Source organism: Myotis lucifugus, unplaced genomic scaffold, assembly GCF_000147115.1.
Source record: "Myotis lucifugus unplaced genomic scaffold, Myoluc2.0 scaffold_49, whole genome shotgun sequence".
Classification (NCBI taxonomy): domain Eukaryota; kingdom Metazoa; phylum Chordata; class Mammalia; order Chiroptera; family Vespertilionidae; genus Myotis; species Myotis lucifugus.
This window is the reverse complement of record NW_005871097.1, coordinates 822,217-837,296: the sequence shown is the minus strand read 5'-3', so window position 1 is coordinate 837,296 and position 15,080 is coordinate 822,217. Positions and strand designations below refer to the sequence as shown.

General features: G+C 44.4%; 1 protein-coding gene across 4 annotated transcripts in view; it reads right to left on the bottom strand.

Annotated features, from left to right (window-relative positions):
• Nucleotides 1–1,803: 1,803 nt before the first annotated feature.
• Nucleotides 1,804–15,080, bottom strand: part of MAP7D2 (MAP7 domain containing 2) — a 91,465-nt gene continuing 78,188 nt past the window's right edge. For 2 of the 4 annotated variants that reach the window (XM_014455655.2, XM_023753680.1), the window contains 7 exons: nucleotides 12,598–12,844; nucleotides 11,448–11,552; nucleotides 10,358–10,414; nucleotides 9,850–9,928; nucleotides 8,810–8,996; nucleotides 5,356–5,631; nucleotides 1,804–3,079 (listed from right to left, as the gene is read on the bottom strand). In XM_014455655.2, coding sequence (XP_014311141.1) covers nucleotides 5,382–5,631; nucleotides 8,810–8,996; nucleotides 9,850–9,928; nucleotides 10,358–10,414; nucleotides 11,448–11,552; nucleotides 12,598–12,844 — 925 coding nt within the window. In that variant the 3' untranslated portion in view covers nucleotides 1,804–3,079; nucleotides 5,356–5,381. The remainder of the gene's footprint in view (nucleotides 3,080–5,355; nucleotides 5,632–8,809; nucleotides 8,997–9,849; nucleotides 9,929–10,357; nucleotides 10,415–11,447; nucleotides 11,553–12,597; nucleotides 12,845–15,080) is intronic. The other 2 variants (XR_002829219.1, XM_023753681.1) reach the window with 2 other exon arrangements.

Sequence of the window (15,080 nt, the reverse complement as noted above, 5' to 3'; positions counted from 1 at the left end):
ATATAATTCTAAATTATATCAAGCATACACACTTTCAAATTTGAGATCTGTGTGCTCCCTCTGGTTCTGGAGACCCTGCTTACAGCCAATAACAATGGCCTTGGACCACAGCCTTCCAGGCATACAGGGTGTCCCCTGAAAAAAACAATTTTGGGGGGAAACCCTGTATTTTTTCTTATAAAAGTTCTGTTCCAAGCAGCCTCCACAGGCTGCAAGATGGAGAAAGGAGTGTGTTTATTTTTTTACATGAAGTGTAAAATTATACTCTCAGGTTGCAAAAAAGGAATCCCATTGCTTGGAACTTCATTTAGTTTACAAATACTGCACAAATGTGAGGGCCACCTACTACTAGTCTTCTTCACAAGCGTAGGTTTCCCCATTTGGGAACATGGCTTGTCTTTCCATTTCCATCTATGCTAATGCACTGTGGTCATGTTTTAGACATAGCTTATTAATTTTAGGAGTGACATGGCTTTTGTTGGGATTTACTTCCTGTTTATTGTTAATGTGTAAGAAAACTATCAATTTCTCTATTTAGTAGTTGGCTCCCCTGTGAAATTATTCTAAGGGTTTTTTAGTTGTTTCTCTTGGATTCTCCCAAAAGAGACTACCTATAAAGGCTTCTCTTTCCTAATGTTTCTAAGAGTTCTTGCTCCATTTTATATAATTGTGCTTTCTGAAGGAGGCTGAAGAGTGGGGCTAGAGGTAACCCTGTGTTGTGTCCCAATGGGATACCTCTAGAAACAAATTAGTTCCTTACATTTGCTTTCTAAATTTAAAGCAACATTTGCTAATAGGAAAACTGTACATACTGAGAAAAATTTAGAATGTTCACAAAATAGATATTGCTCTTAGGAGTGACTGGCCTCCACTGTGACCCTCTGGCCAGAGCTCATGATGACAGAAGCTATATGTAATGCCACTGTCAAAGGCCAACATATGGAAAGAGTCAGGATGTCCACTCCTGTGCCCTTGCCAAAGCCTTTGTCAGCAGAGCTAGGAAGGCTGCATTTGACTGAGCCCCAGCTTTCGAGATTGGAGCCCAGAAGTTACCATGTGGATTCCAACATCTCCATTCCTGTGCTGCCTCCCTGGCTCCTGGTCTTGGCTGGTACGCTCTCCCGGGCTGTAGGCAAGCCATGAATTAGATACAAAAAAGCTGGTCTGGGTTTCAGCTTACTGGAAAATAAGGGTCACTCACCATTCCATTATAATTTTGTTTAGACACCAGATAGCTATGTGGAATGTTTTCGTAGGTTACACTAAGGTTAACTTCATCTTAACTAGCTGGAAATCCCTCCCATCAGTGGTCTGAAAGTACAGCAACTTTACTGTACTTAGAAGTTCATCATGTCCTAGGGCAGCTCATCACTTAAGCTTATTTCCACAGTTGGCTTCACTTGGAACTGACAATAGAGGAATTTTAATGAGTTTGACAGGGAAAGGACAGCCACACAAGATTTTTGTGTGTGTTTTCCACATGGACTTAAAAAAAACTGATTTGCTTTCAGCAGATTTCTTCATTGAGCCTAAAGAAATAAACAAAATATTAGCATGCTATCAAACTCTTCAGTGAAAATGTATTTCACATTAAAGACAATGTCCACATCATGCAAATGAGGCATCACCCCAGTTATAATGACACTGTGAAGGACAACAGATCACAACGAAACAGACATTTGGCAAAATAAAGCTGTAAGAAAGAGGGCAAGGCATTTTTTGAAAGACAGACTATGCTATCATTTTCTGTGCTTATCATAAAATGGATTTTCCCCAATAGTCATCAAGATCAATGGCACTGTGTTAGTGGAGGCATATATTTTATTTTAGTTTTTACACATACACAAACATACACAGTTTCCATAACTAATAAAGTCTTAAACTGCAGCTGGTTTTGAAAGCACATAAACAAGATTACTATTGACACTGCTTTGTATTTCCTGGTTGCAAACCTCGGTCAGAAGTATGGATCTTTCTAAGCTCTTATTGTACAAGTCAAAAAAAGGGTTTCAAAGAAGGAAAGGTCATTTTAATCTGAAAGTCACATTTCACCACAAGAAATTAAATTAAGAAAACACATTATAGGGCATAAAACACGAGGAGTATACATTCTAGCGTCATCTATTCTCTGTTCAGATGTTCTATGTTAAAGTCCATTATAGTGACACACAGAGTCTCGTTCAGGGCCCCTTCATTTCGGAGCATATCATTTTCACTTGTGCCTGGTTTTATTAGAATTGAGCGAACACAGGAGCAAACAAAGAAACAAAAGCCCCAATAGCAACAACATCAAAACCAACCACCAGTGCATGAGACACAGGATTCACTCAGTTTAAAAGCCACTTGATGGTTTGGAGTGTCTACAGCTTGGAGATTTTAAGGTTCAACATGAAAAGGTCCTCGCTAGATTCAGCTGCTCATGTCTATAGGAATATATATCAGAAAACAGCAATCATTCCACTGTATAATGGATTCCTTACTCAACAAGTTATTCCATTAGCTCCGCAAGGAGTAATCTGGCGCAACGCATTTGGCAGGTGACTAAGCTTAATAATAAAACGGCTTCTTGATAGTAACTTCCAACAAAGAAACCTCAGAGAGAGGGGAAAACCCTCTGGAATTTCTTCTTTTAAACAAAGATGGGAGATATGCAGCCCACGATCAGTATATGTTTAAGTAGAGTCTGGGTAAATGTCTAGAATATTTACAGGAATCATCTAAATGTTTATGTGCTCCAACTTTGGGAATAAGAATGGTTACAAGGTGAACTTCCCAGCTGGAATGACTCATTGGTTTCGGATGATCACTATGATAATAGAGTAAATAGTATAGTAAGCACTTTATCAGCAGCCGAAGCTCATAAATAGAACCGTAACATGAAATGTCGCTAAAGCCCGACAAGGCCAACTTCGCAAGGTTTCTACCAAGAGTGGCCAGTGTTTGATATACTAACTAGGAATACAATTACATCTCGATTTAATGATTTGGAATCCAGTGGTTAGGGACGACAGGAGCTCCTTCCAAGGGCTGGCAGCTTGGATCTCATGGCCAGCAGCTTCATGGCTTCTCTAAACGCCACCTGTGTCAATTCACAAACAGACCTCGGTGAGACCGATGAAGAGACTGAGTATTTGCAATTTGCAGCCCCTATGCCCTCTCCCTAAATGCTCCCACACTGAGATGTTCTGCCTGCCTGGTGAGTTTCTTTTCCGTGGCTCACACGGCATCTCTCGGCAGAAGTGCTGCAGCATTTTGAGTAGGACTGTTCTTTTGGGTGGGCTGAGTTTTTTTTGTGTGGATTGTCTGAAAACCTGCAGGATGTTCAAAGTCCCAAGCTTTGCTTTTCAGATGCCAGAGCTGCCACCAGCCATTGTGACAACAAAAAACCCCCAACAGCCCTACCCGGTTTCGCTCAGTGGATAGAGCGTCCGCCTGCGGACTGAAGGGTCCCAGGTTCGATTCCAGTCAAGGGCATGTACCTTGGCTGCGGGCACATCCCAGTAGGCGGTGTGCAGGAGGCAGCTGATAGATGTTTCTCTCTCATCGATGTTTCTAACTCTCTATACCTCTCCCTTCCTCTCTGTAAAAAATCAATAAAATATATATTTTTAAAAACCAACACATTTCCAAATGCCCTCCCCCCAACCCTGCAGGTACCACCTCTGGCTGGAAAGAACTTGAGAACTGGACTATATGAAAAATGTATACAAGCAATAGGAATGCAATTATTTAGCCCAGGTATTTTTTTTTCTTTTTGGACAGGGAGTTTGCACTTCTTTTTGTTAGAAATGCAGGAACTAGACTAGAGGAGCCTAGGTTTTGTGGATTTTTCTGGTCCTTACTGAATAGAGAGGTCAGTGAACTGAAGGGTTGGAGGTATGCTAACAACAAAAGAAAACTTCTATTAAATATTAAGCCGTATGTCAGGGAAATAGAATCCTTAGGTATGGTTTTTGTTTTTGAAGTGTCCAAGAAGGCAGCTGCTCTTCCAAACCAGGGATATTCTTTATTTTAAAAATTATCTGTCATACATTCCCTCCCACGTGTGAAGGGACCACAACTGCTTTCCCAGGAGCCAAGAGACGGGAACTCTAAAATGTGCTGTGTACAGCCAATAGCTGAGGTCAGACAGAAAGAAGTATAAGAAACACCATGACCTCATCCATGTGGCCTCCTCAACCTGTTTCCTCACTTGAGAAAGAGAAAGATTGGACTAAGTCATATCAGGCATCAAAGTTCTGTTATAGGAATGGAGCAGCAGGGAAAAAAGTGACCGAGAGAATGCTGAGACTATAAAAATATCTAAAAGGAGTGTACAGCGGGAGGAATTTGGCATTATTAAGTTATAAAAAACCTAATAAGTTCTAATTTCCAAATTTAGGATTAATTTATAAATTAATTCTAATCACTGAACAACAAATGAGCCCCAAACTGAAGTAAATCCAATGTGAGGTGTGTATAACTAAATGCACACAAATGCAGAGGGGTTTGGAACCCATAGATATAACTTAAACAATAAGAGATTCTAGAAGAACTCTGGCAAGAAAAAAGGTCAAAAGTGGGGAACAAAAACTTCAGGGCACAAACTTCAGTCCCCCGCCTCAAACCCCCACTCCCTCAGGTATGCTCCAGGAACAAATGTTTACTTTGGAAGACTCCAGAATGGGTCCACAGAACAGGCAATCATTTGGCCCAACATCAATGTATACGAATGATTCTAGCTAGAACATGAGATGTTGCTGAGTAAAACTAGGGGAGTTCATCTTATTAACACTACCTCGCACCACTATGAGTGCATTCTCTCTTCTAAATAAGGTCCTACTTGAGACAGGTGTTAGGTCAAACTTGTAGGCAGTGCTTTTCAACACATACACCCCATCCACAGACCCCAAACAGCAGAGCTGGGCATGGCAGGTGTGGTGCTGAAGGCTCCCATATGAAGGATTTACTTGAAATCCACTTCAATTACTCTGTGTGCTGCACTATATACCATATATTCATATTCATGTTTGCATTTTTCAAATAAAACTGACCATCCCGGCCCAGCTGGCATGGCTCAGTGGATGAGTGTCAACCTATGAACCAGGAGGTCACAGTTCATTCCCAGTCAGGGCACATGCCCACGTTGCAGGCTCGATCCCCAGTGTGGGGCGTGTAGGAGGCAGCCGATCAATGATTCTCTCTCATCATTGATGTTTCTATCTCTCTCTCCCTCTCCCTTCCTCTCTGAAATCAATAAAGTATTTAAAAATAAATAAATAAAACTGACCACCCAGGAGGCTGAGTGATGTTTATCCTACCTTCACAACCCCAGTTGGAGAGTTATAGGTGTAGACTATCATCAAAAGACTGTACCTTTCATTAAAGAGATGCTGTATTTGTCAACAGAAGGTGTTCAGAGTACTTTCTTGGCTGGGACTGTTAAATCCTTCGATCAGGTTTTTGTTACAGTCATCCAGGCTGAGATTTTCACTGGATCTCTTGGGGAACATGGGGGGGCCGGTGAAATCTAAGAGATCTTGAAGAGCTCGGGCATTACCAGTTCCATTTTGGTCCAGAGACATCCCAGGAATCATTTCACTCACTGGTGAAAATTCTGGGATGGAGATAAGCTCTTCTTTTGAAACAGGACTAAGGGGGGGAGGGGGATGGGCAGAGAGAGGAGGAGAGAAGGAGAAGGAGAGGGAGAGAGACAGACAGATAGACAGATAGAACTATTAATTCTAATATTTTGTTATACTACTCTTCTTTCCTAGAGAAGGTGGATTTAGAGCCAGAGCTTGTATGTAACACATTGTAAAAAAAAAATGTTAGTTCAAATCTGAGTCACTGACAGACACAAGGCCCCGTGGATGAGAACAAGGGAAGGGGATTGAGCAGGGCTGTGAAGGTCAAGCTCACACCGTGTACAGGAAGGAAGGATATAGGAAGCGCAGGCACCAGCCCTCTACTGCAGAGAAACCAAGTACTTCCCAAACCTTGGAAATGGGAAACCCTGACAGAATGCAAAGGCTGGAAGTTGAAAGTGAGCCGAGGAAGGGTCCTAATTGGCCTCAGGGCTTGGGATGCTGCCTCTCTCTAGCAGTGTAGCCTGGGCGAACTGCTTTTTGTTCCCCAGCCTTAGCTTCCTCCACTGTAAAATGGGACAGTCATTTCTCCTGCCAGGGTTCCTGCGAGCAAGCAGGACACACTCCTGCTGGGGGCGTTCCTGTGAGCCACCTGCTGTGGGTGCTCAGTGAAGGTTGGGGTCATCTCAACAAGGACCCCACCATCCAACCCAGCACCTGCAGAGTGAATCTCTCCCTCCCCCCACTCCTTCTCTAAAGTGAGACTTCCACTCCGCCCCCTGACTTATCCAGCTTCTGCCCAGTGGGCCTTATTCCCTCTCTCCTCTCCCTAGAGACGGAAGGCAGCTGTGCCAACCATGAGTAGTGGGCTGCAGTTTGAGGGCCTGTCACCTGGAGTCTCTCTTATCAGCCAGAATAAGGCTGCTGCCAGGTTGGTCTGTCTGTTCTTTTTCCCCTCAAGAAGATCTTAGAGAAGAATCTAGAACAGCGGTTCTCAACCTGTGGGTCGTGACCCCTTTGGGTTGCCTAAGACCATCGGAAAACACATATATAATTACATATTGTTTTTGTGATTAATCACTATGCTTTAATTATGTTCAATTTGTAACAATGAAAATACATCCTGCATATCAGATATTTACATTACGATTTATAACAGTAGCAAAATTACAGTTATGAAGTAGTAACGAAAATAATGTTATGGTTGGGGGTCACCACAACATGAGGAACTGTATTAAAGGGTTGCGGCATTAGGAAGGTTGAGAACCACTGGTCTAGAAAAACCCGTTGCACTGTAGAAGCTCAGAAGACCTCTCCCTCACACTGAGCAGCAGCAGACCTGACACTACTTCTGGTGGCTGGAGCCTGGGAAACCTGCCTCATTAGCAGGAACACCCGCTTCAACTCCTGGGGTTTAAGAGCTGGTCAGAGCTTGGGGAGGAGAGAATGCCCCAACTTGGGCACAACCTCCAGAAATCTCTCTCCAAAGCGGAGGTAGCCACAGGGACAACTCAGTACGCACAGAAAGCTCCTGTCCTTTCTTGAACCCTGGCTGGTGCCATGTCTTGACCTCTTCCCCCACCCAGAGACATGAAGACTAAGGGGGTTCATGCCCTAGCCCAGTGGTCGGCAAACTGCAGCTCGCGAGCCACATGCGGCTCTTTGGCCCCTTAAGTGTGGCTCTTCCACAAAATACAAGCTCTTCCACAAAATACCGACTTCTGTGCATGGGCCACGAAGTTTCAATCGCACTGTACGTGCGCGCCTGCACGTGGTATTTTGTGGAAGAGCCACACTCAAGGGGCCAAAGAGCCGCATGTGGCTCGCAAGCCACAGTTTGCCGACCACTGCCTAGCCGGTTTGGCTCAGTGGATCGAGCGTTGGCCTGTGGACCAAAGGGTCCCGGGTTCGATTCCAATCAAGGGCACCTACCTCAGTTGCAGGCTCCTCCTTGGCCCTGGTCAGAGCAAGCTTGTGTGGGAGGCAACCAATCGATGTGTTTCTCTCACATTGCTACTTCTCTCTGTCTTTCCCTCTCTCTTCCAGTCTCTCTAAAAATCAATGGAAAAATACCCTTGGGTGAGGTTTACACACAAAAAAAAGAAGAATCAGGTTCAATATAAGGGTAGGGGGTGGGGTGGAGTGAGAATGTTATGTTAACCTTTAAGATGCCTCAGCTGTTTTCCCTGGGGGCAGCCTGCTATGACGGTGGCTGCTGGTGGCCAGTGGTGACAGGAGATGGGGAGATGGCGGCAAAAGCCGAGAAGGCCCTGCAATCAGTTTGCATAGGACTTACTCTTCTGGTGATGGGGCTGCCAGACCCTGGGTTTTCACATATCTGGCTCAGGCCTGGGTGCCCGAGCTGGGGTAGTTACAGTCGGTGTGCCCTGGGAAAGACCTCGGCCTCATGCCCTCCCCTCCCTCAGACCAAGCTGGGAATTCACAGCCAAGGGGCAGGGCAAGTTCCAGTAGAGCTTTTACATGACACTGTGGGTCCCTCCTGACTCAGAGAACCCCACTTACTCCCAGACAGAGGGAAGGCTGACTGCCCAGGGCTCTCCGTTCTAAGTGCCTCTGCCCAACCCCATGCAAAGGGCGGTCTCCTCTCTGTCTGGGGTTAATTTGCCAGGTTGTGTCATCCACAAACATACTTATGTTTTTAGAATCTGAAAGCAAACTAGTTCCATTATTAAGTCTCCAATGACAGGTTTACTTAAACATGAGACACTAGACACTGTGGGCCCTGTGGGTGCCCCTTTACCTGCAGGCGCACTCATACCTCAGCTGCAGAGAGCTTGCTGCTAAGGATTCAGAGCTGCCACCCGTTTTCAGGAAAACTGCCCTCAGCTGATGGGAGCCTCATTCCCATAGACATTATACCAGCATCCCCCTGCCCTGAGCAGCCCACAGCCAATGACTGATGGATCAGTGGCGTGTAGGCTGCCTCCATATTTCATTCAGACCATGCTCTGATAGAAATTCCTAGTGATTTCCCCTGCTCCATCCTGTTCCCTGCTCTCTCCTGAGAACTCTGATAAATCGCAGGCCCTAGACCCCCTCGCCCCAGGCTCTGCTTCTAAGGAGCCTGACCCAAGACACTAATGTACCACTGAGAGCTTTCCTGAATGGCAACCGAACCTACCTGCGGTGAGCTGGGTGTGTAAAAATAAAGAAATCAACTATGAGGCTGGGGAGGTGTTTGGAGAAGAGATGAGGCTCAAATGCAACAGAAATCGACTTACCTCACATCCATCGACTGAACTTCTTCAGTTGAGTCATCCAGACTGTTTGATTTCCCATCCAGAGCATCCAGATGAACAAGTGCCTCAACTGGTTTAAGCCCACTGGAGCAACTGTCTCGGGGGCAAGTTGCTGGGGCAGCACGCTCCACACTGTTAACTTCCTGGCAGGTGCTCAATCCATTGATTTCTGATTGAGAACACAAAGTCGTTCTGTTAATCATAAAATATCCAAAACACTCAACTTAAAGGCAAAAACTGTCAAACTGGATTAAAATAACTAGTCCTGAATATATGCTGTTAACACTTATAAGGACACACATAGGTTTAAAGTAAAAGGACAGAAAAAGATTTACTATGCAAATGCTAATCATAAATAGGCTGATGAAGCGGACTTTAAGACAAGTATTACTAGAGATAAAGAAGGACATTTCTTTTTTGAAAAATGTGTTTTATTGATTTCAGAAAGGAAGGAAGAGGGAGAGAGATAGAAACATCAATGATGAAAGAGAATCATTGATCAGCTGCCTCCTGTACACCCCACACTGGGAATTGAGCCAACAACCGGGTCATAGGTTAATGCTCAACCACTGAGCCATGTTGGCTGGGCAAGAATAAGGACATTTCTAATGATAAAGGTGTCAACTCAGTAGGAAAATTAAGTCATTTGAAATATATATTCACCTAACATGCTAAAAAAGAGCTGGATTACCCAGAAGTGTGGAAGGCAGAAGACACCACCACAAAGCAGCGGTCAGTTCTTAATAGAACCTGCCCAGCAGTTAAGCTCCTGGAAAGCAGTATGGGCCAACAGACTGCTGGCTCCTGCTCCACTACTATTAGCGTAACTGAGGAACCCAGTGCTTTCCAAATGGACCTGGCAGACCTGTGCTGGAGATGGAGATTCCAACGGGAAGGGAAAGTACGCAGCCCCCGTCCAGCAATCACGCTCTTAGGACCCCCGAGTACTTGTCCCCTGCAGGAAATGCGTCAAGCCCTCACCTGCTGAAAGGAGAAACCCAAGAACCAGACCTCACACTCACCTATTTTGTTCGGGACAACTGGTTCTAGCTTATTTTCCATACACACAGCAGGCTGGAGCTCTATTTTCAGGTCTTCTTTCTGAAAACAGAGGGAAGGCTGACTTCACATAGAAAGACAAATGCTTTAAAAAGCATTGGAGGGTATTTGGAACCACACTGAGCCATCTGCCTGCTCCATGGTAGTTCTTTGGATCTTCTGAGCTTATTACAAATCAGCTGTGTTTCCCTTACTCATATGTCACCATTCTCTTTTTTTATTCATGACTACTGTGTCTCTCCCTGCATTCCCACCCCCATTTCTCTGAGGAAATTTTTAATTACCACCCTGTCTCTGAGACTCCTCTCTGAGACTCCTCTTTTCGGGCACCTGCAGTCTCCTTAATCCAGCCAGGAACAAGGCAGGAAGGGTCCATTTTGTCTGGCTGCTCCTCTCCGAGATCCACGATCCCTCTGAATGTATTCTGCCACTCAGCACATGGACTATCACAATGGTATTCTGAATGCCTACCTTCACTTCCGGAGACACGTCACTCCTTCTTGTTCTCTTCATGATTTCATCTATTCTCTGGGAACCAAAAAGAACCAGGTAAGAGGAATATAAGACCAAAACCACATAAAATTATCTGGGACTATATGCAATTTCATATTTCTCAGAAAACTCATGAAAGAGAAACGTCAGTAGAGGATAATGAGCATAGAAAGGTTTTCCGTCGGTTTTGAAGATGTACACCTTTGCCCTATTGACAAGGTCAAATGTTTGAAAGTAAACTAGTAACTATCTAGAATGTTGCTTTCATTTACATCCCATCTTTCTCCTTCCTCTCCTTAGGTTACCTAAAATTCAATAAATCACTACTTGCTATTCAAGAGGACTGCCCTGGAGAAAGTGAGGCTGAGATGCAAATCGGGAGGGGAGACCACAGATTGGTCTCCCGGCTCCCAGGCCTACAGCAACACAAAGCCCAGACTGGTACTAGGACACCATGAGAATGGACCTTTATAATCATCCTCCTTAAACACAATGTTCTCTGTGAATGCATTAAATATAAATAGACCAAATACTTCAATTTAAAGGCAAAGACTGTCAAACTGGATTAAAATAACAAGTCCTGACTATATGCTGTTTACACTGATAAGGACATATATAGGTTCAAAGAAAAAGGACAGAAAAAGATTTACTATGCAAATACTAATCACAAATAGACTAACGAAGTAGATTTTAAGACAAGTATTACTGGAGATAAAGAAGGATTTTTCTAATGATAAAGGTGTCAACTCAATAGGAAAATTAAGTAATTTGAAATATACATTCACCTAACAGCAGAGCTTCAAAACATATAAGACAAAAGTTGATAAAACTGTAAGGAGAAATGGACAAATCCATAACTACAGATGGAGCTTTTAACACTCCTCTCTCAGTAAATGATCGAACAAGATGACAGAAAACTAATAAAGATGTAGCAGATCTGAACAACACTATAAATGAACCTGATCTAATTTGAGAATTCTAAGATCACTCTACCCAACAACAGCAAGAGTACTGAATTTGCTTCCTTTTCCTGCCTTATGCTCAGTCCTCCAAATCCCTTAGCTCTTACCTTCTTCCTCTCCAGTCGCTCCTGTTCAATCTGCAGCATGATTTGTTCTCTTTCTAGACGCATCTGTTTAGCTGCCTCCTGGGCCTTTGCTTCTGCTGCTTCCTTCTGATAGGAACAGGTAAACCAAGGCATAGGCTTTACTAAGTTAAGAAAACACTATAGTAATTCCCTGGGGTTTGCATATGTTCCTTGACCTCATCTCTACCCCAAAGTGGTGCTGCTCCAACATTCAATGTGGATTTACACAGCCGGCTCTATGACACAGCAGACTGGCTAGACCTCACTCATCTATCCTTGGTCCACCAAGCAAGTCAAGTGCAGACATTTCCCATATGTAGCCAAGGTCTTTCTATGTCTGATGGAAGCCTCTGGCCATGAAGTATATATGTGGCCAGGAGTTTCTGGAAGCTAATTCCCAAAGGATTGACTTTCAGCCATGAGAGGCAGAAGTTGGTAGAAAACCCCGTTTCCTCACCCCTCAGAGGGACAATTCTAAGGCATGTTCCACGGTTTCTTAGATAGTCCCAAAGGCAGTGAGTTCCAGTTGCCCACAGTATTCCACTCATCAATGCGCTTACATTGGCTTTCCTCTCACTCCCTGGGTACCAGCTTCCTGGGATCTTCTCCTGAGTCAATTACTAGCACCCATATTCTCATCCAGGGTCTGTCTTTGAGGGAACCCAAACTGACATACAGAAAACATTACCAACTTCACTTTTATTGCCAAAATTAACTCATATATACATATATTTTAATCCTCTCCCAAGGATATTTTTTCCATTGATTTTAGAGAGAGTGGAAAGGAGGAGAGGGGGAGAGAGGGAGAGAGAGAGAAACATCAATGTGACAGACATATCGATTGGTTGACTCCTACATGTGCCCTGACTGGGGGGTGGGGATTGGACCTGCAACCCAAGTACATGCCCCTGACTGGGAATCAAACCTGAGACACTTCAACCCTCCAATGTGCAGGCCATGCTCTAACCACTGAACATGCTGGCCAGGGCAAAGTAACTCATATTTAATAACCAGCCCAGTTGGTTTAAGAAAATACTTCAAGTAAATATTATGAGTCATTCAAATTTAACTAATTTTACCTAATGTTAACTAAGGCCCTTAAGGCAAAGTCTATACAAAGACTCATAAGTACCTGCTTTTCAATCATGGCTTTTTCTTGCTTTTCTTTTTCTTGTTTTTCCTTTTCTTGTTCTTCTTTCAACAGTTGCTCCTCTTTGGCCTTCCTCTTGGCCTCCTCTTCCTCCAGTCTTTTCTTTTCCTCTTCCTGCCGCTTCTTTTCCTCTTCCTGCCGCTTCTTTTCCTCTTCCTGCTTACGGGCTTCCTCTTCTAGGTGAAGTCTTTCCTCCTCTTCCTTTTTTTCCTGTTCCTCTCTCTCCAGCCTTTCAAGAACATAAGTGTTGTTAGAAGACAGGGACATGCTCAAAAGGCAAACTGTCAAAGAACCGTGTGCTGACAGGAGTGTAATGCATGATACAGTCACAGACAAGTGCACCTGAATTAGTATCCACTTAAGAAAATGACTCGGGAGAAACCAAGATGGCGGCATAGGTAAACACCGGAAATTGCTGCCTCCGACAACAACTTCAAAAATACAACTAAAAGACAGAACGGTCATCATCCAGAACCACAGGAAGGCTGGCTGAGTGGAAATTCTACAACTAGAAGGAAAGAGAAAAGCACACAGACTCAGAGGAGCTACGAAAGTAAAGTGCAGAGGTACGGAGGCTCCGGCGCACGGGGAAAGGGGCTGGCACCTGAGGACTCGGCTGTCTTTTTGAATCGGGAGGGAGTCACAAGCTCCTGACTGCTCTGAACTCTGGTTCCGGGAAATCTCTGGGGTCCCAGGGCTCATACGGGGAGAAACTGGATGGTCTGGCAGCAGGCAGAACTCGGAACTTGAGGGCGGCTTTCCCTCAGAGGTGCTGGCAGCAATTACCGGGTCACTGAGACGCACGGCCCCTCAGGCCAGGGCTGAGAATCAGCCATAGCTGCTTGCTCCGCCCTGTTGATTCCAAGACCCCGCCCCACCCAGGCTGCTGCAAAGGCTTTTGCATATGAATGCCTGGGTCCTTTGCAACCTGAAAATTACCTAACAAATTGCAGCTGGGCCAGACAGACCCAGAACTTCCAAGAGAAGGCCCAAGGCCCCACAGCAGCTTGCATTGCTTCCCAGCTGGGCCTCATCTGGGCACCCCCAAACCCCAAAAAAAGGAAGGGGAATCTGCATATCTCTTCGTAGCTCCTGCTGGGTAACCTCAGGAAGAGGCTTAATTAGCACCTCCTTAGATCCAAGAGCCAGTGTATCCAGTGGTCAGAGTGGGACCATCCAGATTACAACTCCTCAGATTCATAAGGAACACACTCAGGGGGCAGACTCAGTGAGCACCAAAGCCCCACTGAAGCAAGTCTTGCCCCAGAAGGGTGTCTTCAGCACAGAAGTTCTCCCACTGCAGACACAGCTGATTCTCACTGCCAATTGGCCTGGAGGTCAATTCCTCCCAGTGACACCTAAAACAATCAAGGCATAACTACAACAAGACTGTGCACAAAGCCCACAAGGGGGTGCACCAAGAGTGTCCACCTCAGGTAATTGGGGAGGCTGAGCCACTGGGCCCTGTAGGACACCTAGCACACAAAACCACTCTACCAACACAGGGAAGCAGACAAAATGCAAAGACAAAGAAACAGGTCACAAATGACAGAAATGGAGGACAGCAAACGACTGGATATAGAGTTCAAAACCACGTTTCTAAGATTTTTCAAGAATTTTATGGAAACCGCCGATAAATGTAGTGAGATCCTCAAGAAATCTAGTGAGACCCTCGACGTTGTGATAAAGGACCAACTAGAAATTAAGCATACACTGACTGAAATAAAGAATATTATAGAGACTCCCAACAGCAGACCAGAGGATCGCAAGAATCAAGTCAAAGATTTGAAATACGAAGAAGCAAAAATCACCCAACCGGAAAAGCAAAATCAAAAAAGAATCCAAAAATACGAAGATAGTGTAAGGAGCCTCTGGGACAACTTCAAGCGTACCGACATCAGAATTATAGGGGTACCAGAAGAAGAGAGAGGGCAAGATATTGAAAACCTATTTGAAGAAATAATGACAGAAAACTTCCCCTACCTGGTGAAAGAAATAGACTTACAAGTCCAGGAAGCGCAGAGAACCCCAAACAAAAGGAATCCAAAGAGGACCACACCAAGACACATCATAATTAAAATGCCAAGAGCAAAAGACAAAGAGAGAATCTTAAAAGCAGCAAGAGAAAAAAAGTCAGTTACCTACAAGGGAGTACCCATACGACTGTCAGCTGATTTCTCAACAGAAACCATGCAGGCCAGAAGAGAGTGGCAAGAAATATTCAAAGTGATGAATAGCAAGAACCTACAACCAAGATTACTTTATCCAAGCAAAGCTATCATTCAGAATTGAAGGTCAGATAAAGAGCTTCACAGATAAGAAAAAGCTAAAGGAGTTCATCACCACCAAACCAGTATTATATGAAATGCTGAAAGGTATTCTTTAAGAAGAGGAAGAAGAAAAAGGAACTCTTACCATTTGCCACAGCATGGATGGAACTAGAGAGCATTATGCTAAGTGAAATA